Source organism: Anticarsia gemmatalis, chromosome 12 (genome assembly GCF_050436995.1).
Source record: "Anticarsia gemmatalis isolate Benzon Research Colony breed Stoneville strain chromosome 12, ilAntGemm2 primary, whole genome shotgun sequence".
Classification (NCBI taxonomy): domain Eukaryota; kingdom Metazoa; phylum Arthropoda; class Insecta; order Lepidoptera; family Erebidae; genus Anticarsia; species Anticarsia gemmatalis.
In genome coordinates this window covers 937,988-964,484 of record NC_134756.1, presented here as the reverse complement: position 1 = coordinate 964,484, position 26,497 = coordinate 937,988, and the positions used below count along the sequence as shown (strand labels likewise).

The 26,497-nt window shown below is 36.2% G+C and overlaps 2 protein-coding genes across 2 annotated transcripts; one reads left to right on the top strand and one right to left on the bottom strand.

Annotated features, from left to right (window-relative positions):
* The first annotated feature begins 10,625 nt into the window (after positions 1–10,625).
* On the top strand, positions 10,626–12,621 carry LOC142977260 (uncharacterized). Its single transcript, XM_076121043.1, has 3 exons — positions 10,626–10,901; positions 11,362–11,649; positions 12,030–12,621. Exons 1-3 carry the CDS (start codon positions 10,654–10,656, stop codon positions 12,541–12,543), a joined length of 1,050 nt encoding a protein of 349 aa, XP_075977158.1. The 5' UTR covers positions 10,626–10,653; the 3' UTR covers positions 12,544–12,621.
* A 79-nt stretch (positions 12,622–12,700) lies between these two features.
* Positions 12,701–26,396, bottom strand: LOC142977053 (uncharacterized). Its single transcript, XM_076120740.1, has 17 exons — positions 26,258–26,396; positions 23,201–23,355; positions 22,680–22,840; positions 21,739–22,115; positions 21,235–21,464; positions 20,824–20,926; positions 20,504–20,631; positions 19,926–20,213; positions 19,470–19,631; positions 18,576–18,704; positions 17,799–18,283; positions 17,215–17,398; positions 16,722–16,917; positions 15,630–16,393; positions 15,062–15,254; positions 13,727–13,840; positions 12,701–12,826 (listed from the first exon to the last, which is right to left on the bottom strand). Exons 1-17 carry the CDS (start codon positions 26,298–26,300, stop codon positions 12,756–12,758), a joined length of 3,783 nt encoding a protein of 1,260 aa, XP_075976855.1. The 5' UTR covers positions 26,301–26,396; the 3' UTR covers positions 12,701–12,755.
* Positions 26,397–26,497: the final 101 nt, after the last annotated feature.

The following is a 26,497-nucleotide window of genomic DNA, read 5'->3' as shown; positions in this document are numbered from 1 at the left end:
GATTCTCTGCTTTTAGAGCGACGTTCTCGACCGAGGCGGTTCGCCGGCTCAACTCGGACGCCGCCCGCCGGACTTCCTTTTCCGCCTCCTTAAGGGACTTACCAAATGAGCCCTTAAGGTTGGAGCGGTCCGCAACATGGAGGACGGCATCCATGTGCCGCAACATTAGTTGGGCGATGTCTGTCGCAGTCAGCTTTTCCAGCTCCCGGTCAGACGGCCCTGGCTCCAATTGGAGGCTACTTCCCTCATCGGCACTCAGGGCTATGTCAAGGTCGGTCATCGACCCGGTTACGGCACAGCTGAGGCCACCCTCTTCGCTAGCGGGAGGCGATCGCGCTTTTCCTTTCTTCTTTTTCCCACCCTTGCGTGGGCTCACTTTGGCCAGAGGCTCGGCCTCTTGGCGCATGGCTGATACTGGCCGCTTTCGGCCTTTACCAGATTCGCTGGCTACCTGGCGTCCCTTCCTGAACATCGGGGCTCCGCCCGAAAAGGCAGCCTCGTCCCTTTCCGACTCGCTGTCACTAATCGAGGGACGCCTGAAGAACGAAGGCCGCTCAGCCTCGGATAGCTCAGCGAGCTGGTCCGCCTGCCCCGAACTAGAGGCCCCCAACACCACAGGCGTCCGGGACCTGGAACGTCTTCCGCTAAGCGTCCGGGACCTAGAACCCCTTTCGTTAGGCGTCTGGGGCCTGGAACCCCCTCCGCCTCCTTCCACCGTCTGGGTATTTTCAGGCGTCTTAGGACGCCTGAATATTCCCTCATCTAAAACAAGGACTACGTCCTCAACTTCTCCACAAACGTTTTTATTAAAATTGGCAATATCCGTACTGATCCCACGAGTATGGGGGAAATATACCGTCCACCCAGGCAGAGCCCCCTGTACCTGGGTAACCCTATCTACACCGTGAGGTCGGGCAGGTTTCACGGGCATTCTAACCTAAAGTTTTTTATTGAGGTTTTCTCCTCTTGACCCAGCCAGTTAAGGCAAGGCCCTCGGTCCCAGCAGTGGCCGCGAGACGTGACCATGACACCACCGCCGGGATAACGAGTTTGAGGACGGTGACTGAAGTCTGCCCACCCCGAAACGATACCGAATCCGGGTGAGCCCGTCCTCCCCCCACTGGCCTGGAAGCCCCGGCGAGCAATACCCGCGAGGAAATTACCCGCCGTTGCTTCCCGCCACACCAGCCAGAACCGCTCCCCATACCACCGACCCGAAGGTTTGTGGGATGAGGAACGGAGCTGCCAAAGGGTAATTTTTTATAGAGGTTTTCTTCCTCGCGACCACCATCTCAAAAGAGACGGCAGCCCCCGAACCCGACTTACGTCAGGCCTTACGGGTTGAGTCCCTCCTAGCTTCACCGTGGCTGGATTGCCACGGCTACTGAGCCCCCTCACCACGACAAGGTGGAAACTCCCCGAGGGGGTGATGGACTCACTCCTAAACAACCCTCTCGCATTGTGAGAGGAAACTCGTGGCCAGCAATGGCATACAATTTAGCTCCTTATCATTATTATTCAAAATGAAGATTCACATCACTTATTATGAAAATTATCAAAATTTCATCAAAATCCCAACTTCACGTACAATTAGTACGCAACAGCACTAATAGATGGCGTTACTAAACTTTCCCACGCCGCACCCCGCATGTAAAGCTATTACGAACAAACAGCCTTAGATAGTTGTGTAAACTTTACCACTACTACTGTACTTAGGGTTGACAGAAACAGACTTATTTCAACGATTTCGGGAACAAATACATTTCGCGCAGGTAGCCCTGTGATTAAGTTTCCGTCATCCATTCTTCTTGAAAACTGGCCTATTTGTCTCTGTGATTGCCTGTTTTTAAATAATGCTACAGAACCAGGAAGGACCGGTACCTGAAAACATTCCAAAATAGGACGTCCTGGTTAGCTAAGTTACCTAGGACAAACATGACAGACACTCTCTCTAATCTCTATTTCACTCACCTAGCAGGAAAACCGGCCGAGTGCGAGTCGGATACAATGAGAAAAAAAAACACGTTTATTGCACGGGTTTTGTAGTTTAAATCACCTAGGAAATAAATCATTTGTGAAAATTTCAGCTTTCTAGCTATTACGGTTCATGAAGCACACAGCCTGGTGTCAGACAGAGAAACAGACGGATAGACAGCGGAGGCTCAGTAATAAGGTTTCGTTTTTTGGGACAAGGCACAGAATTTCATGATACCTACTTGGATTCCCCGACCACCTAGCAACCCTGTCTAAACTTCTGCATTCGGTAGACGAGTAAACATCTGATTTTGTGCATGTGCGCCGCAGAATGGGATTTCGATGCAAAATAAGTAGTTTTGTTTTAGAAACTTTGTCAAATCGAGTTAGGTTACTGGATCATAGTTTATTGCTAACTGACCTGTGCTTTGCTTACGAATAACGTATAACTAGCAAAACAGGAGTAGGTACTGCCAAAGTCGGTAATGTGATTTAAGGATTAATTTAAACAATGCTCATTTTTCATATTGTGTCTATAACTACCTCCATGGTAAACATCAAAATCTTTTCTGTGTTATAGCCGTAGAAGCGGAAAATTCACTTATTTACACACTTGGAAGACAAGCCATTATTATTACTTATTTCTATGTATAAGACCCATGCTGTACTTCAGGCTTTACTGTAACCAAGTCCACTACCTGTAATGAGGTTGATTAAATTAACGCAAACATAATAATATTATAACATTTTTCTTTGGATTGCTTGACACTTACAACCACGGCCAGTATGCACTGAAACAAGACAACCAAAATGTGCTACGGAAGTATAAAATTATATAATAAACAATAAACCAGCGGCATCAAAGTGATTATTCAAAATAATATCCTAAGCTCTCACAAACTTGCTAACTTCACAAGTGCATCCGAATTAAATTAAAACGGGTGAGGTGTGAATAATCTTCCTCGCATCGCGATAGTTTCATACAGGGATGGGAAAATTTCGGATACGGATATTATACGGATGTTATACGGTTACGGATGTTTAATAATATCTAGGCATCAGGACTTATCATTTTAGCCTACTAGCTTAGCCCATGACATCGTCCGCCTAAAAATATAAGCGCACAAATAATATAAGTGTAGCAAATATCAAATTTCATTTAAATCCGTCCAGTACCTAGGTTTTTCGTTATTTGTAAATAAAATTTAAATTGTAATTAAAACGCAATTTAGAAATCTGTAGGTAACAATAAGACTTGACTGCCATTAACAGTAGTTTTCCAAAAAAAATATACTTTATTACAGACAGAAGCAATCCAAAATTATTCAAATCTTTTACCAGATTCGGTAATATTACAGAGGTAAATAAGTTTTTCGGATATCACGAAGTTCCGACTATAAAACATCCTCGTTCCACAACGCCATCTCTCGGTGTTCGTGATTACTAATTATATGCTTAGTTTCAAAACTTTGTATTAGTACAAAGAGATTATCGATGTGGAAGGCGTATGTTCTAAAGCAATTTGGGCTTACGAGAAACATTGGTTTGTTGTAGAAACTTTAGTTGCAACCGCGTAAACACACTCGTAGGTAAGGTAAAGGCTTACGACAAACCTGTTACGTTAAACTTCTAACATTTAGAAACATTCAATGGCATTACGGAGACTTAATAGCCGACTCAGATCAATAAATAATTCCAAACATTTTTTTATTGTGAAAATGCCTGACGTACAAATAATAGCCAAGTGGCGGCTTGAAGCTGATATGTGAGGTGGATTCGGCATGCTTATCTCAACCCATCATAAAGTTACATTATAACATTATACATTTACATTTTTAGTTCTGAAAGAATAATCTTTTGTAAACGCCTGACAAAAAAGTAACTGCAACAATTCGCTTTCGTGATAAACCAAATCACGTGTTTCTCCGCAGGCGTCTATCTTTTCATTTCATGTTTTAGTTCTCAAATTGCTCCGTATTTAGGATGGAAAACAAGCCAACTATTAGGTACTTAACCTACGTAATACGAGGCAATACAATATCGAATCTATTTCGTAAATATTGACATTGAGTATTCGGCATTGACAGTGGTTCGGCAAATCGAATGCGTCCGCTGGGAAATTAGAGCAGAGCTTACTAGTATAGTGTTAGGGATGTTTCAGACTGCAGCTTGTGATGACATCATAATGAGATGAGTTTTATTTCGTATAGGAATTTTTAAAATTGGTACATGAACTTAGGCACCAGTTTGTAGTATCTGAATTATTTAATTTGATTATTGTTGAAACTATGCTTTCTTACTTTATTACCAAAGTGCTACGTTACTTTACTACTTACTAAGTTCTTACTTACTAGTAAAGTAGTAGGTATTGATGATGAGATCTGGGCCCACAATTAACCTCCGTTGCCCAGAGATTTATTTTTGTGAAATTAGAAGTTTGATATTGTTTTGTAATAAGATGCAAATGTGCTGAACGTTAGATGCTGCTAAATGCAATGTTGTGTACTCCTAATTCGATATTCATAGCAATTTGGTTCTGTCCACAGACATAAACTTATAACTGTGTGACTACGGGAATTTATTGTTGCGTTTGCAGTGTGAAGTGACTTTTATAAGTTGTAGCGACATTCAACACACCAGCTCTGCTTCTCATAGAATATTGAAGCGACTGGTTTTAAATTAGAAGCTAACTGTATCTACACATCCTAATTTTAGTTCGAGTCTGTCAGCTAGTTAAGTTAAACCAGATTAAAGTTCAACAATCTAGTGTTTAAATTCTTGTAATCACTAAACAATTCCTTGAAAACTTTACCAGATTTTGCGATAAACGCCTGAAATAAAAATTATAGCAAAATGGGTTACGGCTATCTTAGAATTGAAGTTTGTTATAGGCGTCTACGAAAAATCGTTAATAAATAAAAAAGTAACTAGGTATATAAATAGCTAACTATATGAAATAAACCATATGATTGAGACTCACATAACATTACTCAACATTAAAAATAACATCAAATCCTCCCAATATCAACAGATAGAATAAAACAATCAGTTTTATGTCCTAAACTTGACCGAGATGCGCGTCGTAATACATAAATGGGACCATCGACTCCCAACTGTTCCACTCAAATAGCACTCACGACTTTTGATTTGCCAGTCGTTTGGCATCATTCCAGTACAGACTTCATAATAATAAAGTGATATTCGCTTAAATGCTCCTCAAATAGCGTTCTGGATAGCTTGCTGCTCGATCGAGCTTGAAATGCAGAAGATGATTTTCTAGATTTAGGAAACGATTGAGTTTTACTTGCTAAGATTATGGTTATCCAGAATTGGTCTTGGCCTTGGCCATATTATTTGAGTCGCAACTGCCTGTACCTATCTACCTAGTACTTGCAGTTAACTCGAATGAGTAAAAAAATCCTGAGGTAGATAGGTTTATAGACCTAGAAATTTTTGTAGTCAAAATGGAAGACATTTTTCTTGATATGTTTTCCATTAGTTACTTTTGAATTATTACTTAGACGTGGCAAAAATAACAGCCACAATTTTTAAAAAGACTATCGCCGAGGAACTTTTACTAACGTACCTACCTACATCTGAGACACGACTAGTTTACTATAGTAAAGTAATGCTTAAAAGAGACGCACTATTCTCGAGCCATTAACATCTCAATGTCACTGTACTTAAAAAACTGAATTTCACTTAAACTCAAAACGTTCTGTTACCTGATGTAAATACAGAAGTGTTTTGACACGAAAAGCCTTTCCAAATTAGATTTAAACAGTCACTGGAGCACGTACTCGTCAAATACAATGCTTACGAAGTTGCAGCCGAGATGTAAACGTTTTGCGTACTAAGTATATTGTTTGTAAAAAAATATTGTTTTAATTTTTGTGGGAAGAGTAGTGTGTAAATAATAGCTACGGTGTTCGTTTCTTTACTGGTAAATGATTGTGTAAATGATCACTGTTGTGTGAAATAGTTCTTATTGTTGGCTAAAGACCTAGTTAGAAGGCAGTGGGTCTTATTGCCAGAATAGGTAACAGGTCGTATGAGGAATGGGCTAAGGTATCCTATGGGGATCAAATAAGTACATTAATGCTATTTTTGGCTAGCTTGTACTTGATGTCCGTTGAATGAAGGTACTAAAGTTTGTAAGAAAATCGATAATACATAAAGCGAAACCATTATCCCAAGTTAGTGTACCAAACTACTTTATAGTTGAATTTCAAAATAAATGTGTTGTGTGTTAAACCGTAAAAAGATCGCTGCAGACCCCACAGTCGATAGAGCAAAACATTTTGATTTATTTCAAATGTATTGAATAAAATAACATTATAAATCACAAATCAATATCAAAAACTACAAATAGATGTTTGGAATATCTCAAACTATTCACATATCGTATTATTTTCTTTCGGGACTGAACTAAATGGCAGTTGAAATAACTTGCAAACATTCCACTACAATACAGAGAGATCGCACAAATAAATCTAGTTCGACAAACTTAGTTGTATAGACATAAGGTCGATAGTTGAATAGCACGAAATCGCATTAAAAGTTTCGCGTTTAGGTTTCGGATACAACGGATTCAGAAGTAAGCCCAATTCTATTTTTAGAGATCCTTTGGTAAATATAGACTTTATAGGAAATATATAACATTTTCTTTGTAAAAAATTGAGGAAATACTGAGACTACTTACGTATTACAGTAAAATATTTCAATAATGAATTATTCTTAACACGATTCATAAGCCGTGCCTATTCTAAAACGCCTGTACATAAATATATAGCAATAATTTGCTTTTGTAAATATTGCGGTAATATTATTGACAGGCGCTTGCACTAAATCATTAGACTATTTATCACGTTAATAACATGTTTTTGAGCTCAGTATAATAACTCATAATACATTCATCACGTATATTAACGTTTAAACCACGATAAGTGATCGATATGCTAGTTTTAGCCGCACAAAATGATTGATGAGTTTGATGACTGCCACTAGGCTCTGCGCCGATATTTCCTTTTGACGGAGATAAATCATTGGAATGCATTATCCGTATTAGTGACAAAGATTCATAGATACGTTTTGTCATCGTATTGGTGTTAGGTAAAGGAGCAATTCTACATGCGTATGTACCTACTAATAACAGAGTTAACTTACTTATTAATTATTCTGCAGTAGAAATAGTTAGCGCTAGGCAGATGCCTAGGCTAGGCTTATTGCAAAAACACAAGCCAAAGTAGATCACGCAGATGCATTGTCTACGTTGGCTTGTATGTTTGCAATAAAATAGTGATGATTAACACTTATGATTAGCGAAATTTAATTAAAGTACGTAAATGAATTATACATATTTACCTCTTAAATTGAACCACAAAAATAAGTATCTACATATTGTTTCAACGATAGGTGTAGATGTCGCCTTGAGCGCATTTAAAACCTGCGCACAACTATAAAAGTTTTACTTGTACTCTATTTGTGCAACAAAAGAACAAGCATTGTCCTCACACTTCTAATATAAAGGGCAGGTAGAAATTGTTAAGCAGTTAGCAGGAGACATAGTTAAAGAAGTTTAAAAAATATCACAAATATCGCAGAATGTAATTTCTACAAAGAAAACATTACCCCACTATATTTCGCTAAGGTCAGCAGTATAGTCAATTAGGTAGTTAATTTAATTAAAGAGAACAGCAGTATTCAAATTGCGTTGGCGTTCGCCCGGGATTCGCTGATGCGGCGACAATGTACCAACTTGACTGCTTCGTTCAAGGGGTTGGATAAATTACTACGGTGTACTAAACGAAGATAATGTAAACTGAATGTAGGCGTTACACGGAGATACAGAGCCTTTTGCATAGTTTAATTACATTTATACTCTTTTTGTATCGTATAGGTATCCTAGTCTTGTCTATATTGTGCTTTTTGGGAGGTAATTTGATTTGTTTACTCGATTTTTGCTAAGTTGTGTACTTATGTCTACAGGTAAGATTTATTATAGATAATTTGAAGGTAATTTCAGCATATTTCAGCAGATTTTAATATGTTAAACTGAAGTTTTAACTAAAAGAACCCCTTGATTGCCCTTCCCGTCTTGATAGAAGATTTGACTGGCTAAATTATGAGTCATTATTTGACTACCCAATGAATAAACGATATGATTTGAATAACACGCAGGAACCACATACCCATAAATACAAAATTGAATCCAATGTCTTACACATCCAAGCCTGAAGTCTTCATAGTCGTAAGGAGTCGTAAGGATTACGCATAGTACTAACATCTAACGCTCCTTGTACAGTTTCATATACAAAGCTTATGTCTCACAGTTGCCCCATCTAATTGGTATACTCTCGCCTAATAACTGCGTGGGATATTTAGATCTCACGATTTTTTTTGGGAAATATACTGAAATTATAGGGCTGTTTACAGCGTATAGGAGAATTCTCTTTACATGCATGGTAATTTGATGTTTAATTTTAGGACTATAAATTGGAGTTATACTCAGTTTTTGATGGTGTGATTAGCAAATATTCGAGGCTCGATTCTGACTTACGTTTAAAATCATGCTGTTTCACGGCTTTATTATATGTATTATTATTGCTTATTTTCTTTATTTTGTTATTATTATATGTTATTTTAAAAACAACTTTGAGAATCCGCGTTAAACATTTCTTTTGGAATAAGAGACTTTTGACATTATTCACAGCAATCACAGCGGGATAAAAATATTTAACGAATGTAAACAGTGGTGAGTTTAAGTACCCAGATAGTTCATTTAAACTCGACAACTTTATAATAATTAGGCGTTCAATGCCGACTGCTCCCACAGGTTCCCTACAATCGTGTCGTTTACGTATCGACCTCGTATCGCCTCATCTAACAGCCACAAGAATCTTATTAACAAGGGCGTGTCCGTGTGTCGTTCTCAACGAGATCTTATTATTGGACATAACCGCTTAATTCGCTTACTTGATTGCGCACTCGATAAACGTAAGCAGATGTGTGAAACTGCCTTATATGAGGAGTTACATTATTTATTGAGTGATTTCAACTAGGTGTTTTGTTATCGTGAACATTTATTCATAGGGGTGGGAGTAATTATGGCGTTTATGATTTTGGTTTTTTTGTTAAAAGTTTCTGCTTTTTACTGTTCATTAGCCTTGTAGGTAGGACGAAGGACGTCTCTGCGTATTTACCTATATGAATAATGGACAAGATGTTTACAAATTAGAAAAAAACAGGACTAAGTTTTTAAATATCGCTATGTTTGAGATTTTGATGTGAAAACACATTTAAAACCATTAAAAAGGTACTAATCCGGAGTATAGCAATATTCAGTATTCTGACAGTAATAAAAAAATCCAAGGCCCCTTGGTTGAATCAAGAATTAAAACCTCGATATTGACATTCGCTAGCTCACACCAAAACTGATTCAAAATCACAATTCATAGTGTCCATTGTTCTACTTTTTCATTCCTATTCTAACAATACCATAAACATTCCCTAAAATCAACAGAACCATTTAACCCGTAATAAAATAAGGACCCCTACCTTCCGTTAAGCATGGTGATAGCTCAGCGAGGACTTAGCTTCTAAACCCTTTCATGGCGTGGACAAACGGCCACCATCTATTATATGACTAACGCTGTGGAAGGGAGGATGTTTCTATGAATGCAGTAGTTGTAGGTGTTTGGACCGAAAACAGGATGTAATGAAAGTAGTTATTGTAAAAGATTGTAGTATTTTTAGAATTTGTATAAACTTAATTCCATTTTTTTTAAATACGGTTAAGTGGTTGATTAGTTAGTTAATAGTTTTGGGCACACACACAGGGACGTTTGATTCCAAACTATGCAGAGTTTGTACTATAGTTAATAATTAACAGACTGATAAACATACTTATGTACTTCGAAATACATACATAGATAAATAAATTTACGACGAGGCTCTCTGACTGATCTGAAAAGTCACATTTGTGTGATCACAAAGATATATTCAAGTCAAAGTAAGGAAAAATCTTGTTATAGTTTCACAGTTTATAAATAAGGGTCAGACAACTTATCCGCTGGATAAAGTGACAGCAATTTATGAAAAAAGACTTACATAATTCTATGTGCTCATTCACGTTGACTCGCGGGCGCGGTGGCGGGCGCGGTCGCGAAATATCAAACATATGGCGATGTACCGAAGTGTTCACGTACAAACCGTTCGCGCGGTCTAAGTCGCGGGCGAGCTAGCGGCGTCGCGCGCGGCCCGCGTGGCGTGCTCGCGCCAATATCAAACGCGTGAAGATGTTCGTGTGTGTTCACGTCGAACTAGCGGTGGCGGGCGCGATTCACACGCGATGTCAAGTAAGATCAACCAGTTTGAGCCAGTTTGAGCCAAACGCCCGCCTGGCGGCCAACGTGAACACAAATCGCCACGTCCCCGCGCTCGCGACCGCCACCGCGCCCGCAAGTTCCAACGTGAACAAGCACTATGTGATAAGCTATCTAACCCATATCCAGGAGTGTTGAAACTGGGCCTTTTACATAGGTACTCTTTAATATCGAATAGTTCCTCCATGCTTTCAATAGCTGGTTTCAAACATAAAATTTGGCAGTACTGACAGAAGCCATTAAAACAAAAATAAAAGAACAGTCATATTACCTCAATGCGGTAATGTCATAGATAATGTTACGATATTTTTACATATTATTACTGTGTATAGAATGGACGTTTTCATATAACTATATAAATTACAACGGGAGGAGGACACATAAGAGGCATGTGGGGAAACTGAGGAATAAGGATCGAAGAGATTTGAGTATTGGTTATGATTATGACAGAAGCCCTGTAGAGTTTGATTTGGCTAGTTTCATACAACCTGAGGAAGATAATATTGAAGATAATGATGTTTTTCGGTATCGAACTAAGAAAAGGTATGATTTTATTGTTCTTCTTTCAATAAACGAGGTTTTAAAAGGACGTTTCTTAGTTACTCAAACAAGGCTACCGGATTGATTTTGATGAAACATCACACACAGATAGTTTGTAACTGAAATAGGTATAATGAATACTTTCTAGATTAGTGAATCTAGGATAACATAATTGAAAAGTATTTCGACTTAAATGAGTATTGACTAAGATTTGAAGGGCACTTCTGTATTTGTTCTTCCATTTGTTTGTTTTGTCATATTTGAACCTGACACATGCGGTGCGGTGGCAGTTATTAGCGAAGTAAACATTGTGCACAAATAATTTATTGAATACTTTTAATAAGTGAACGTCTTGTGCTGACTTCAGTGAGTGTAAAATAAGACCATGCTACATTCTTAATATGACTCATCATGCGCTATTTAAAATCTTAATTATTTCTAAATATCGCCTAAATTGTTTCAGGAGACGTGTCTCAAAGAACTATGATTATGCCAATCTCATGGGTGGAAGCAACCATGAAAGTTTTAAAAGAAAAACGTACGACTATCTGAATCCCGATAGCGGAGAGCATGCAGCAGATTTCAACCTAAACCCGATGCTTTACAAAGATGCGGTCAATGCGAAACATTATGACATGAACAATTACGACAATTTGAACCCTAAAGATAGTTATGAAAAGTACAGGAATTTGTATAAAGACCAGGATATACTTATGCCGGGACAAGTTATACATAATCAGGAGAAGAAATGGTAAGCTGATAATTTTTCCTTATTTATTCTTGCATATGCTAATAGTATACTGTACGTGGTCGACGTGGCCAAAATTGATCGGATAGATCATCAGTATACTGTAATGCTCTGGCCTTTTAAAACCGAGTGTGGGTTATATCCAAGTCGTGCAAATATTGTCTTCTAGCTAACTAATTATGTGAAAAAAGGTGCTACCACACTAATAGCTTATGTTACTTATTGGTCAATGGATTGCCGTCGTTATACCCGTAAAGTCCAGTAATCTTATACTTATAAAAAATCAACATCGTTTAATTAACGATGTGTAAACTGCAGTAATAATATGATTGGCAGATTATACTAATAAAATCTTAAAGTATACTCGCTTTGGTCACTTCCAGCGCATTCAAAAAGTTAAAGTTCCCGTTTTTTTCCCATAACAAATCTGAGACCTTGAAACCGAAAAACAAGAAAAGAAAGCTTTTTTGTTTCGCTTGTCCCAAGAAGGAGAAAGCAAGCGATCCAGACATTAATGGAATGCCAGAAGACTCCATACTACATTACAAGATGAAGAAGAGATCTTTAGAAGAAAGGCTTTGTCCAGTTTGCAAAAGGCGATTTATCGCAAATCTAAAGTCTCAGGACAGACGAAAGAAGAATCCAAAAAATATAATACATAACAGCAGACAGTTCTTTCAAAAGCGAGGTGAGAAGAAAGAAGCAAAAGATTTAAAGAAACTAAAACAGCTTGAGGAATCAGAAAAGGTTGCAGAAGATAGATTGAGAAGAAAAAGACAGGAGAATGAGAGAGAGAGGCAGTTGAAAGAGTTAGAAGAAGTCCAAGCAAAGATAAATAATGTTCGTGTCGGTGTTGGTGTACCGAAAATGACAAAACCTGAACCAGAACCACAATGATGAGTATGAGTTTTAAAATTACTTTTATTTTAGAGTAGTGATATTTTGATTTCAATAAACGGTTTTTTTTTTTAAGGAGCTTAATTTTTCTTTAAGACGACATAAAGTATAGAATTTTATGATATTATCATATGGATGATTTAATAATGGCAACAAGTTTGGTAAATAAATACGGTTTAATTTTCTTAAAAAAATATTTCACATTTTATAAATTAGTTGTATCTAAAATCTCTAATGTTGGTTTGACACGCTAGACATATTTCTTCAGTGGTGTAGGGTCCATCTGCAAATAAAAGAGTATAGATACGGTAAAATTAAAGAAAAAAAATACCGGCTTTTAAGTAACATTAAACTTGTTAGCATCATTAAACAAACATTCCCATGAATGTATACAAAGTTATGCCTTTTTAAAGTTATCTAAAAATTTGAATCACATTAATAAAGTCCCATTTAGCACCACCACATTACAATTTATAATAAAACATCGGTTTATTCAATCAGAAAATTGAGAACCAGCTCTTATTTGAAGTTGAAATTTACAATTTATAAATCTCATAGACTATTTTTTTCAGAAGCATTATTACAGTAAGATCCGCATTATATAATCTCGCATTGGTATGTGACTCAGTCATCAATCCATTAGCTGTCCGCATCAAGTGCTACTTAACCTGAATGACCGTTGACTGACTCGAGAATGCAATTAGCTTTGTTTGTACTTAAATACTCCTAAATACTGCTTGAGTGACAATACTATACTATAGACAGGCAGGAAACAGAATATTTCAGACAATATGTTTGCTGAGTTTATCAAAATTATTTTTCAAAATCGTGTTGATGGTAAATGCTTCGCTCACACACCTTTATCGACGAGTATGTTTGTAGTTAGCCAGCCATTTTCAATTACACTAAAGCTTAGTAATATGTTAGACAAAATACTTAGTTTGCCTAACATAAAAAATAACCATACCTATTTTTTGAGCCTACAATCAAAGCAAGAATTTTGTTAACTTATATCTTAAAAATCTAATTTAAATAATTCAAAAATACATATTTTTAAAAAATAATAATATCGCGACGTATTGAGAACCCCATCCTTTTTTGAAGTCGGTTAACAAAAAAATGATCAATTCAAATATTGTCACATATTTCTGAATTATTTTGTTAATATCAAAAACAAACTTACTAATATTAAACCACTTGGTGCTTGGTATTCCGACTTCTTGTCTGGCTGCCACAATGGCCTCTCTGATGGCGATAGGTATTGATATCGTCATGCAAATAGGAGGCTCGCTGCATGCTGTGGACGTAATGAAATTATGATTTATTGAAACATAAACTACGTAGTACACAAGGCACATTGGGATTGAATATTTGGGTCTTCTACTTCTTAGTACTTAGAATACGGTTAGTGGACAACCTGGTGTTAAATTTGTTCAAGCCGCCCGCCTTCACGGCCTTTGCATGACCTAAGGATAGTAATTTTTGTAGACTACAACCGAGACCGACTTTTTAAGGAGCCCTCCGAAGCACAAAAACAGTAATTTCAAATACCACTATGCGGTCAACCATCCATTTTAGGCAATAAGTTAAGGGAACTTAAGAGGAAGTAAAATTTTTCATAATAAACTATACGGTTTTCATACTTCACGTAGAAAATACTACACTTGACAGTGGATTCAAGGCAATGTCTGTATTTAAAGTATTAGTTAATATTTAAAAAGTTCGAAAAGCTTATGCTTACTTATTAGTAATTACAGTCTAGTTTCAAACAAAACCGAAAAATCAGAAGGTCATCAAATGAGCGTTCAGCCTGCAATGAATAAGAGTATATTTATTTGCTATTCAAAGAAAACGTTTAAATATACCCACAATAAACTTAACCTACTTTCAACGTCTCAAATAAAATGTAACTTGAAAGCTGTATCTTAGACGGCACGGTGCCAAAGACGCTAACAGCATTTCCTTACATTTCTGTTAAAAAAACTTCCGCGAGACAGATAGTAGGTACAAAGTGATAGTATTTTGTCTGTAAATAAAATGAGAAGTGAATAATAGAGCTCTTAGATTTGAAGTGTTTTAGATATTCTTGTTAAGATAATCTTCGTTATTTTAAAGTGTTTCTTACTGATTTGGATCTGCCGATTGCAAAAGTATTCATTTAATAAAATAACTCATCGATTTATTCCGAAAAATTGGACCAAAGACAAAACATTGAAACAAATTTATTTTCGTGGTGGGCAAAATACACAAACACCTAGCAATTGGACCGGTTCTAAACTAGGTCTTGCGTACACTTGGGTATGCCTAATCGCAGGATAATTAAAATATACGAAAAGAGAGCTCACAGTATAAGAACGTGGACACAAGGTTGTTCCTTCAAGAAATAAATCTAACAACATCTGTTGTAGTAAACTTAACTGGTACATATCAAACTGACTAATATTATTGAGACTAACCTCACCCCAAAAACTAAATTCTAACCTCACTTTGAAATAATAACATAGTCAAGAACACTTACTTTTGGACCCAAACAAAGCTTTAGTAGTATAAGATTTCTTCCTCAAGTATACTCTTAAGTCTTGCGGTATATCCCTGGCTTGAGGCACATAGTAGTTCCAAGTTCGGTCAGTCAGCAGTTCCCCTGTGTTCTGATCATATACTAGCTTTTCACACGTCCAGTATCCCATACCCATTATGAAGGCACCTTCCACCTAAATAGAATATAGTCGTTAGATAGAATTGTCAGTCGTTGAGGTCGTGAATGACAGCTATTGTTGTGGAGCTTTTGGCTTTTAAGATGAGCTAATCAGTTAGTCCTGGTTTTCAGAATTTCTTTTCGGTTTCGTTTCCAAATCCTTCGTCATTATTACAAGAGAAAAATGACGGGTAACTATGAAAAACCAGTTGTTTACACGTTATTGAATGACTGAATTTAATTATTATTTAACTTTAGCTTACTTGTTTACCGTTTTTTTAACTAAACTTTACTATACTTATACTTATAATTTAACAGGGATTGCCCTGTTAAGTTAAATATACGCATAGTATGAACACACCAATTATCAAGTATATTGTTTATAACATACCTGTCCAATATCAAGTTCAGGATTAACACTTTTACCAACATCTTCAAGCACATCGACTCTCAAAACCTCATGTTCTCCCGTCAACACATCTACTTCGACCTCAGCCACCGTCACACCATACACTTGATACGATTGCAAATCATCCTGGTTCACAAACCCATGGACTTGAAGGTCTACATTCATTGTATAACTCTGCCTTATCAGTTCCACCCACGGAGGATTGTTCAACTGTTTTCGTACCGGTGCTAATCTTGCTAGCAATTCCTGACAGCATTTTTCAACAGCAATCAGAATATTCTGCGTAGTAACACTACCTCCGGTTACCGAAGAATTAGGTGATACTGTCGTATTATTCTCTTTAACTATAACTTTTTCTATAGGAATGTTTAATGTGAAAGCGACAACTTGTGCTGATTTGGTATTAATACCTTGCCCAATTTCAACACCACCGTGAGAAATTATTACTGTACCGTCTCCTTGGAAGACTGCTAAGTTCACATCAAAATATCTAGGATAATTATGCTGCCATCTTAAAAATACGAATCTTATTCCGCGTTTTTTCCATCTGTTTTCGGAATTGAATCTATTAACTGCAGCCCTTCTTTGGTCATAGTCAGAGTTTATTCTTAGTGTTTCGTACATTTCTCTTATGTCGTTGTATTGTGGGTCTAAGTTTCTGAGACGTAGTTGTACTGGGTCTATTGTTAGCTCGTATGATATTTGTTCCATCATCATTTCTACCATGGCTATGTTGTCCAAAGTACCTGAAAAGATAATTTTAATTTTAGCCTTTTTTGTGGGTTAGTTAAATAGCAATGGGTTTGAACCTAAAGCAAACACCGATCACTTTTCTAAGTTATGTGTGTATTTAAATAATTATCACTTCTGGCGGTGAAGAAGAACATCGTTACGAAACCTTCCGAACTAAAAGTTCCTTAAGGGCATGCAAAGACACATGTACTTGATCAGCATGGTGGGTTCTAAGTTTAGTCACTCATCAGGGGGAGACCCATGCCTAGCATTGTAAAATTAGTAAGTTTTGATAAGAATGTTTAATAATTGGTTAATATCACTTAGTTATTTTGTTCTTACCTGGTGATCTAAACCATGTGTTCTTAGGTGTGTCAGTTACTGTATTGTAGCATGTATAGTTCCAAGTAGAGGTGTTATAACAGTTGTTGTAAAGACTTGCACCAAATTCAGATAAATCTTCGTTGACTGAACATCCATTGTCTTCGTATAGTTTTTCATTTACATACTGGAATACACCTGCCCTGTTTAAACCTACCTAAAAATTTCAATAATTAGGTATTCCAATTTATTTCTATGACAAATTATTGTTCATCGTTTGACTGCTTCTAAGGTCTGATCAATAGGGTAACTGACTGCCGATCACAAGGTATCGGTTTCGATTCTAGGCAGTATAATTTCGGTATAGGCAAAAATTGTGGTAAAGTGCCTAGTATACGGCAATAAGGTCATCTAATTACAAGAAACCAAAAACATTACATATCCCGAGTCTTACGAATCAGAGCCGGCATGAGGTTTAAAAATCAGATAAATTATGCATAATAATAGGTCATACCTCAAAATCAGCTGAGCAAGGTAGCTTTTTGCCTAATGCTCTGGTATTTGCCTCCATCGTTTGTATCATACGACAAGGACGATTTAATTTGTACGCGGCCAGACTTGCTGCAACAGCGATTTGTATGTTTCGGGATATTTTGATGCCGTAAGCGCCGCCAAGCCGACGGACATGCACGTCTATTCTAAACAAGAAGTAAAGAATAATATTTATCATGGGTCTTCAGCTACCTACATGCCAAATTTCATCGGTTAAGTAGCATTTGTGTGAAAGAGTAACAAACGTACATTTATCTATACTAATATTATAAAGCTGAAGAGTTTGTTTGTTTGTTTGAACGCGCTAATCTCAGGAACCAGTGGTCCGATTTGATGATGCTGAATTCTTTCAGTGTACGATAGCCCATTGATCGAGGAAGGCTATAGGCTATACCTATATCATCACGCTACAAGCAATAGGAGCAGAGTACTCTTAAAAAAATGATACAAAAACGGGGAAAATTTCACCCATTCTCTCTTATGTGACGCAAGAGAAGTTGCGCGGGTCAGCTAGTTTATAATAATAGTAGGATAAAATGTGTATACCTGCTCTGGTCAATTTTCAAAGCTCGTGATATCATCAGATGTGTTCCCCCAACCCACTGCGTCGTCGTATAAACAGCTAAACCTTCTTCAATAGGCTTCGACAGACACACTAACGTCTCCATAGTAAAATGATACTGGCCGTATATTGTATTCCCTCCTTTCACAACTTTAGCTACGTCGTTTCCTCTACTAGGTGCAATAATCGTTTGATAAGTAGTATTCCTTTTAGGATCCTTTTTAGCTTCTTGGACATCAATTACGGGTTTCGCAACATTTGTATAAGTAACTTTTACTAATTTTGTTGCTTTGTTGGCTATGGCGCGAGTGTTGGCTACTATTAAAGCCAATGGTTGGTTGTAAAATAGGACTTCTCCGCTGCAAAGGACTTCTTCATTGATTCTGTATCTGGGGTCATCGCTTGGAGTGAATGAGTTTAATCCGGGAATGTCTTTTGCTGTGTAGCAAGCTATTACTCCAGGGTAGCTCTGAAAAGGTTACGTTTTCATCACACTTCAATATTTTTTTTTAACGACAACTTGTAATATGTCCTGTACTGTGTCTTTTATGTTTCTTTAATTAAAGTTTGCATTGTTTCGGCTATGTATAACTGTAGATTCCGTTACTCGTATGATTTTGAAGCAAAAATGTTTGTATTGCCTAAACTAATGATTAGTGTAATTACAATTATAAAGTTTACCATGGTAAGAAAAAAAAAATCAAAATTAGTGATGGAAATGGTTGTTCCTTACATACTATAAAATATGATTCAGTACTTACAAGAGCAGCTGTTGGATCAATATTAGAAATGCGACCTCTCCCAACAGTACTGAGTACAAATGCTGCATAAACTTCGTTTGGTAGCGTTGGTATATCATCTACATACATTGCTTCGCCAGCACATTGGATCTGAAAATGACTCACAAATTATTTGACTGCCTGTAGTGCGGGTGGTAGTAGTCCTGCTGCTGATTATGAGGTCTCACATTCGATTTCTGGCTTAGGCAATAGGCTTGTTAACAGACAAATGTGGGTATGTTATACACTTTTTCCTATATATTTGGGTATAACAGGCTAGACATTATGTTTGTATGATATTTGCATTTGGACTCAGTTTTACATTTACACAATACTAATAGCAATCCAGTTCTCTAGCTTAGTTCAAGTGCTTATGTTAGGTTAGTTCAGTGTTCATGTCGGTAGTGCAATGAATAGGACGTGATGTGAATCAAAGATCTAGTGATTGCGTATCGAGTTGCTTGGTACACACAGAACTTTATGTATGTATTTACCGACAGTAATACGGTTTGGCGATTTGATGTAACAAATTATAGGATTCTAGTGTCACGATAATGTACTTAAAAATATGTCTTTCTTTGGTTTGATAGATCCGATAAAGAAATATTTTTTTTCAATAATAGAATACCTCTTTGTGCTCTTCTCACCCCTATGGGAAAAAAGCGTAATTAAATGTACCCATGTTCATTTTATACGTCTGTAGATAAAATTAGGCTGTTTTACATAAAATCACGCCTTCTTCCAAAGGGTTAGACACAGACCTGTGAACGCCACTAGGTACGATTATTTCAATCGTTCCTTGCTGCATACACATCCATACTAATTGTCATGCGTGTATAATAATATGAATGTACAATTATTGATGAAACTGCTTACCAAACCTTCTAGCTTAGGTAAAGGTTGATTCAGAGGCCACTCTGCAGGATTTGTGTCAAATATCTGACGTCCATCTGACACTGGACGGACTTCATGAAGCCTCACAATTCCCGATTTATAACGTGGATGAATGATGTTATCTGGACATATTGAAAGTAAACCCTGAAAGAGTTACATTTTATATAAACCGATATTATGCTACGGTTAGTTGTTTGCTACAGAAATACAAATTAACAAAAATCAAATTCCACTTCCATGACCAAGTCTTAGTCCTCTTTTTTCTTTTCTTTATTTTTTTCATTTATTTAGTTATTTACTCAGTCCTCTGTAAGTAGGTAAAAGAATACCGAAAAATCTTTGAGATTCTATAATTTGCACGACTCATTGTTGGCACATAAATCATCAAAACAACGGTAAACGAAACATTACATAAAATAATGAATTTAAAAACCTTACCTTATAAAACAATCCTAAAGCCAACTTCTTTCTATAAGCCACTGAAGGCTCTGGCGGTTGTGGAACAACAACCAACTCATTACTCAAAATATTAGTAGCTGATTGTAAAGTATCGTTTCGAAATATAGCTTTTCCTTGCAAATACTTTTCTGTTGCACCTGCTCTTATGAATTTTGGTGAAAGACCTCCGAAGACGATCCTTGATTGTTGGACTATGTTGTTTCCATCCAGTTTGTAAAGGAAACCACCATTCACTATCGCATGTGCGTTTTGGGAGCGTGGCATGACCTGCAAAATGGGAGAAAAGTTTTTTTATTTTACAATTACATATAAATAAGGGGAAAGTCTTATCTGTGCAGCGTATAAAAGTATTTTTTTGGAGGAGTGTATTTTTTTTTTGCTATAATTTGTAAGAAGTATACATAAGCAATTAAGCATTCTATTGCGTCCACTTATGAACACAAAATAACGCATATAAATGTTTGATACAGAATAATAAGCAAGAAAAACTATTTCCATTATTATTTTTCAGGCTTCATTTGTGTTTATATTTTTATGTATTGTGTTGTTAGACTTACCTTAAAAGTAGTTAATATGTACTGATTGGTCAGCGGCGGTAACAATACACTCATTATAATTTTTCCTCTCATATCGATTTCCAAAAACTTCTGCATCGTCACTATTTGTGTTATTCCTGATATAGATACTGAAATTAAAATAACAATCATTACTTTAATTATTATAATATCGTGTATGTCTTATGCTAGAGAGCATGTATGTATGGCAACTGCCATAGTTAGTTTATCATACTCATCATTGGCCAGTATTTATCTATTGCAGATGATTAAGGAGTAAAATGCGTGCATTTTCTATAGTTATTATGTAATTATTATCTTACCTATTGTTAGCTGTGCTCCAACCGTTTCAAAGAGTAGAAATAAGTCTGATTGAAATTCATTATGCCTGTGTTTGATCATCAAGTTGCCTGCTACTGATCCTATCTGAAAGTATTACATTGTTTTATATTACGATTTTGATAGTAGGTGGTCTTCTTGTATTTAACTGTAACTTGTGACTGTTATCCGATCTGCTAGAATTATATAAGTTCCACTTTTAGATTGGGATAGTTCTAAATAGACCTTTTAATGCTATTCCTTTCTCGTGTAATTGTGCTACATGAATCGTTTTAAAGTGACAGTTAGTTACTGCGAAAATAATTCTAGTCCAATTTTATTAGAAATCGCTGGTGTATTTCAATGGTAATTATTAAATATTTTGTACTTGTATATAAATACCAAATGTTACTTACGTTCCTTACACCTAAATGTGCAACCAACGTAATATGATCGTACAATTTCTTCAAATAACTAAAATATTCGACTTTAGATATCATTTCAAATATTTCCAGCGTTTGGGTCAAAGTGTTCTCAGCTGCTAGAACTAAGTTCTGATCTAAAATGTGACCTTTTAACTCTTTTACTTTACTTATATCTATTAGCACTCTTGGATTGTCAATCTCATCATCTCTTGGGTAGACACCTGTGAATACAAAAACCTCTTGATTAGGATCATAACTTTTTTGTTTATGGGCTGCTATTAATTTTCCAAATACTGATTGAAAAGTTCCTCTACATAAAGAAGGGCTTAACAAGCATACAAACATACAAATCACAATCACGTAACACTTTGACAGCTTTGTTGACAGTATTATATTCTTCAGTCAACCTTTCAAGATCTCACTTATCTTGATTTCAAATTGTGATTTTAGCAAATCAAATGATAATAAGATAAAAAATAACTTCAGTCAAATTACCTTTAGCAGTATTCCCGCAAATCAATTTATACGAAGCAACTCCCTCTATACGTAAGACTGAAAAAATATCATAAACCGTATTAGCCCTGTACCACGCTTTACCATCTTTCAAATCTATCTTTAGTATTTTGTTATCCATGTCTTTTAAAGATACCATGCACCATTCGTCTTCATCGCATACTTTTTCACAGGAATCACAGTCTTTTGTGCAAATTTGAAGGTCTTCTATGTCAGGAATTGTGATGGCCTTGGGAGCGTCTTTAGCGAAGCGTTTGAAAGCATCTAAGATTGATCTGTAGCCAGTACATCGGCATATGTTACTTGCAAATGACTGTTCTATTTCCAGCATGGTACGGTCTGCTTTATTTTGGAGTAAGCTGGGAAAAGAAATTGAATACATAAAATTGTTTACATTTGGAGATGACTTGAGTAGAACATTTATTTTTAACTTATTTAGGCGTAAACCAAAATCTTTATTGAAGAAAACTAATTCATCTTATTATTGTGTTACTGTTGGGCTTCTCTTATAAGAGAAAAGTTAAGCCTTGAGTGCACTATGAAGACCTTAACCCATAGATGTTAATACAATGTTTTAACTTTTAAATATTATAAACTAACTTAAAAATCGTAACTTGTATTTGTCCGACTCAAGTTGATTAATTTACATTAACCATGTCAGTAAGAGAGGAGTAAATCTGTAAGGTGCTCATCTATACTTACAAATTTTATAAAGTTGAAGAGTTTGTTTGTTTCTTTGTTTGTTTGAACGCACTAATCTCAAGAACTACAGGTCCAATTTGAAAAATCCTTACGACTAATAGGAGCAGAGTTCCAGTAAAAATGTTACACAAACGGAAAAAAATTACCCATTCTTTCTTATGTAACGCAAGCGAAGTTGCGCGGGTCAGCTGGTAATAATATACTTATATATTGTTACTCACCTATACAAAGACATAACCCAGCCAGGAGTGCAGTACCCACACTGAGATCCATTGTACTCTGCGAGAGTTTTCTGTATTGGGTGGTAGCCTTTTCTTCTGTTGCCAATCTCTTCGATTGTGGTGATCTCCAGACCATGACAAGCAGCAATTGGTATCATGCACTAGAATAGGCAAACAAGAAATGTTATTTATTTAAGAAACATAGCAACGGTTTACGAGGTAACAGACTCTACTTATCACAAGGTTATTTTATTTTCTTTTTTGGAATCTTAAGATTGAGTCGATTATTGGAACAGTAGCATAATAACAAGCTTTTGATTGCTATAACATTGTAATGAACATTATATTATCAGACACTGGAAAGCTGATTCGACAGCAAAAAATTAGGTCGTCAGTCACAATTTTGTCACAACAATCATATCGCAGCTTCAGGAATAGAATGACATAAAATTGAGCCAACATTACGTCGCTTATGCTTCTACTCTACTAAAGGTCCGTAGAATGTTTTTGATCAGTCTTACCGAATTAACAGCATAGGGTTTCTGATTCTCTCGTTTTGCAGTCACAATACACGCGCCACAGCCAGCTTGACGGCACATGTACTTAGTACCTCGGAGCTCCAAGTAATCCCGTATGTAGTCCAGAAGCATCACATCTGAACTGACCTCGCATCCCACTGGAATAAAGAAACAAAATATATGTTTTTTTATGCCTTCATCACGCAAAGGAAAAGTATGAAACAAGGCTAAGGCCCATTTCTTTTTAGGGGGTGAGTCTGGTACTGAAGTTAGGGATAAAAAATAATTGTGAATGTCCAATGATGATTCATCGTGATTTTAGTTTTTAAGCGACTACCACCATACAGATTATTCTTCGTATGGTTAGTGGTCAACCTATTGTCAAAGCTGTTCAAGCTGAAGGTCGTTGACGTGGCTTAACAACTGTTATCTTTTTTTTTAAAAAAAAAAAGACAACTCCCGCACTAAGAATTGCTCTTGTGTCGCGGGGACTTTAACAAACATATAAACAACGGACACAAAGCACAACCAGACCCGAAACAATTATTTGTGGATCGCACAAATATTTGTCCCGTGTGGGATTCGAACCCACGACCTCCCGTTGCAGTGGTATCGGCGTGGCGACCTAAACCACTGCGCCACGGAGGTAGTCAAAATATAATATAGGTAGTCTTAATTGACAACAACCGGCACCGCTATTTTACGTGCCTTCCAAAGCACAGAGATGCCCAGTCCAAATACCACTATGCCGTCACCCAACTACGGAATGACCGGACCAATGCTAGCTTAACCCACAGATCGTTTACCGACCGGTAAGCGCAACTGCCTATGGGGATATTCAGCTGAAGCGATACGTCGTGTACGTACCTCAATGGATTTGTATAGCGATAGTCGATGTGTATCGAAAATTTGCGTAGCCTAAGAAATAAGGTATTTAGCAGCCATAATAATTACTACAGCATACACTCACGCATTTAATTACTTAATTTTATCGCAAAAAAGACATCAGAGTTCATTGAGCAATTTGTTTTATTACTCGAAATACTCATAACAGTAAAAGTGCAGTTATATTTGAGTCAGTTGTAAAGATTCAAGGATGTGGAGGATTCATAACGGAAGTTGACGGCGATGTATCATTCCCTGATATTTATGATTTTTAGAAAGTTGAAAGACTACTTTTGAGTTTGGACAAAGTACTAAGCACAAATATAATTATGATTTCTTTCATTATAAATTAATATATTAACGATCATGTTGATGATAATGACTAATAGGTTCAAGGCTTAGCTCCTTCCTCATTCCGGAAAAAGACCCTTGCCCAGCAGTGGGACAGATATGGGTAGATTTATTTATGTTAATGGTCGGTATAAGCTATGAAACATACAAAAAAAATTATTGCGTCGGTTTATTTTCCTCACAAGAGACAAGAAAGAGCTCTTCGCAGTAGACTTCGACATTAGTAATATAATATATACTTAGATACTATTGTAATTAAAATGTGCAATTGCATAAATTGCCAGTTTTGCATTGTTCATAATAAGGAACAAGGAAGCAGACCAGAAATAAAATACTACGACAATATTAAGTAATTATTTAAAATTCTAATCTAGATTCTGCATTCAAGATAAGAAACATTTGAAGCTAATTTAAGTGTAAATACAATTAAATTAAGTCGATAATTATGTTTCAGAAATAATTATGAAAAATTGCACGAGAACATTTCATAGAATTATCATTTTTAAAACTAGATGTCTCGGTTCGTCGTATCTATTATAATGGTTATAACAACATTTGTTTATTTTTGTGTCTGGTGTTAATTAAAGGTCATTCAACTTTCCTAATTATGGATTCCGAATTTTTTTCAGACGACTTTCCGTTGCAAATTGAAAGTAGCTTTCAATCACAACAATCTTATTATAGAAGAAAATTTGTAGTCACGCCTATTTTCTTGTACGCGACACACTATAAAATATATTATAATACTTAGTATTTGCAAATAAGAAGAAAGTATGAGTGTATGTATTAATTAGGGTTTAGTGTAATATTATTATTGAAGAAGTCGAAAAAAAATGAGCAGTAATAATTATTCTTGAAGGTATGTTATAGAGTCCTCAGTTCTCACTTGGCCAGCGTGGTAGACTTAAGACTCAAACCCTCCCTCTTTTAGGAACAGACTCTTGCCCAACAGTCGGACAGTCACGAATTAACAAAAAAAAGTAATAGCAGAAGTAGAAGGTTGGCGAAGTTATGGTGCGAGGACGCGCTGAGTATCTCTACAGTACGAACTTGGTACGATATTAATTTGTCGTGTCCTTCAGTAATAAATACAATAAAACTATTACACCTATATTTTGTAAAGAAGTACATATTTTTATACCAAAGTCATGAGTGAGATACTTAATTTTTAAATATTATATCGTGACATTTTTATTGTTGTCATTTATTAACTGTCGTAAAGGAAGTTATTCGAGTTAGCAATGTAATTTTAAACGCGTGATGAAAAGTAAGTTTTGGACTGGATCGGTATTAACTAAAAAAATCAGTAAATCTGATAAAGTTATCATACAAAATACTTTGTTACATTTTCATTCAATAAATTTGAATTGACCTCAATAATAATAAAAAAAACAAGAAAAAAATGTCGACCACAAAATTAAATTGTGGCAGACTGATATAACTAAATTCTATAATGTTACCAGCTGACCCGGCAAACGTTGTTTTGCCATAAAAATTAAATTAAAAAACATTGTCTAGCGGACAAAATTGTGAATCTAAACCATTCTCAGAGCCCCTTGAACACACACAAAAAATTTCATCAAAATCGGTCCAGTCGTTTAAGAGAAGTTCAGTGACATACACACTTACAGAAGAATTATATATATAAAGATTGGCTATATTTAACACAAAATAGGATGAAAACTTTCAGAAAATTGTAGCACTAACGATAATAGACTGATTTATCAATACTACTTGGGATCGAACCCAAAACCTCGCAGTTACAGTTAAACACTACACTTCACTAGGCATTCCAAGACACAAAAATAAAATGCAATAACATACCCGTATAAGTCTCTCCGTTCACTTTAAAACTAACTCGATCCATGTTCGCCTTAACTAACTGCGATACACCGACTGACAATTACTGCTTACTAAAGTTAACAGATTAAAATTGACAACGGCAGAGGAGCGCACGCGCCCGCTTTAAAAAAAGAAATGACTTTGGTGTTAATAGAAAATAAAAAAAAAATGTTGTGGGTGATAAAAAGAAATTAACCTACTTCTAAAACAGATGGAGGTTTT

What these genes read in the sequence shown, in the direction of transcription:
- LOC142977053 (XM_076120740.1), bottom strand. Translation starts at nt 26,300, where the DNA reads ATGGATCGAGTTAGTTTTAAAGTGAACGGAGAGACTTATACGG. An exon ending in ACATATTAACTACTTTTAAG is followed by an intron (nt 20,214 to 20,503) that starts GTAAGTCTAACA and finishes CCCATTTTGCAG; the next exon opens with GTCATGCCACGCTCCCAAAA. An exon ending in AGCTTTGTTTGGGTCCAAAA is followed by an intron (nt 13,841 to 15,061) that starts GTAAGTGTTCTT and finishes TTACGTCCACAG; the next exon opens with CATGCAGCGAGCCTCCTATT.
- LOC142977260 (XM_076121043.1), top strand. Translation starts at nt 10,654, where the DNA reads ATGTTACGATATTTTTACATATTATTACTGTGTATAGAATGGACGTTT. An exon ending in CGGTATCGAACTAAGAAAAG is followed by an intron (nt 10,902 to 11,361) that starts GTATGATTTTAT and finishes AAATTGTTTCAG; the next exon opens with GAGACGTGTCTCAAAGAACT. An exon ending in CATAATCAGGAGAAGAAATG is followed by an intron (nt 11,650 to 12,029) that starts GTAAGCTGATAA and finishes GGTCACTTCCAG; the next exon opens with CGCATTCAAAAAGTTAAAGT.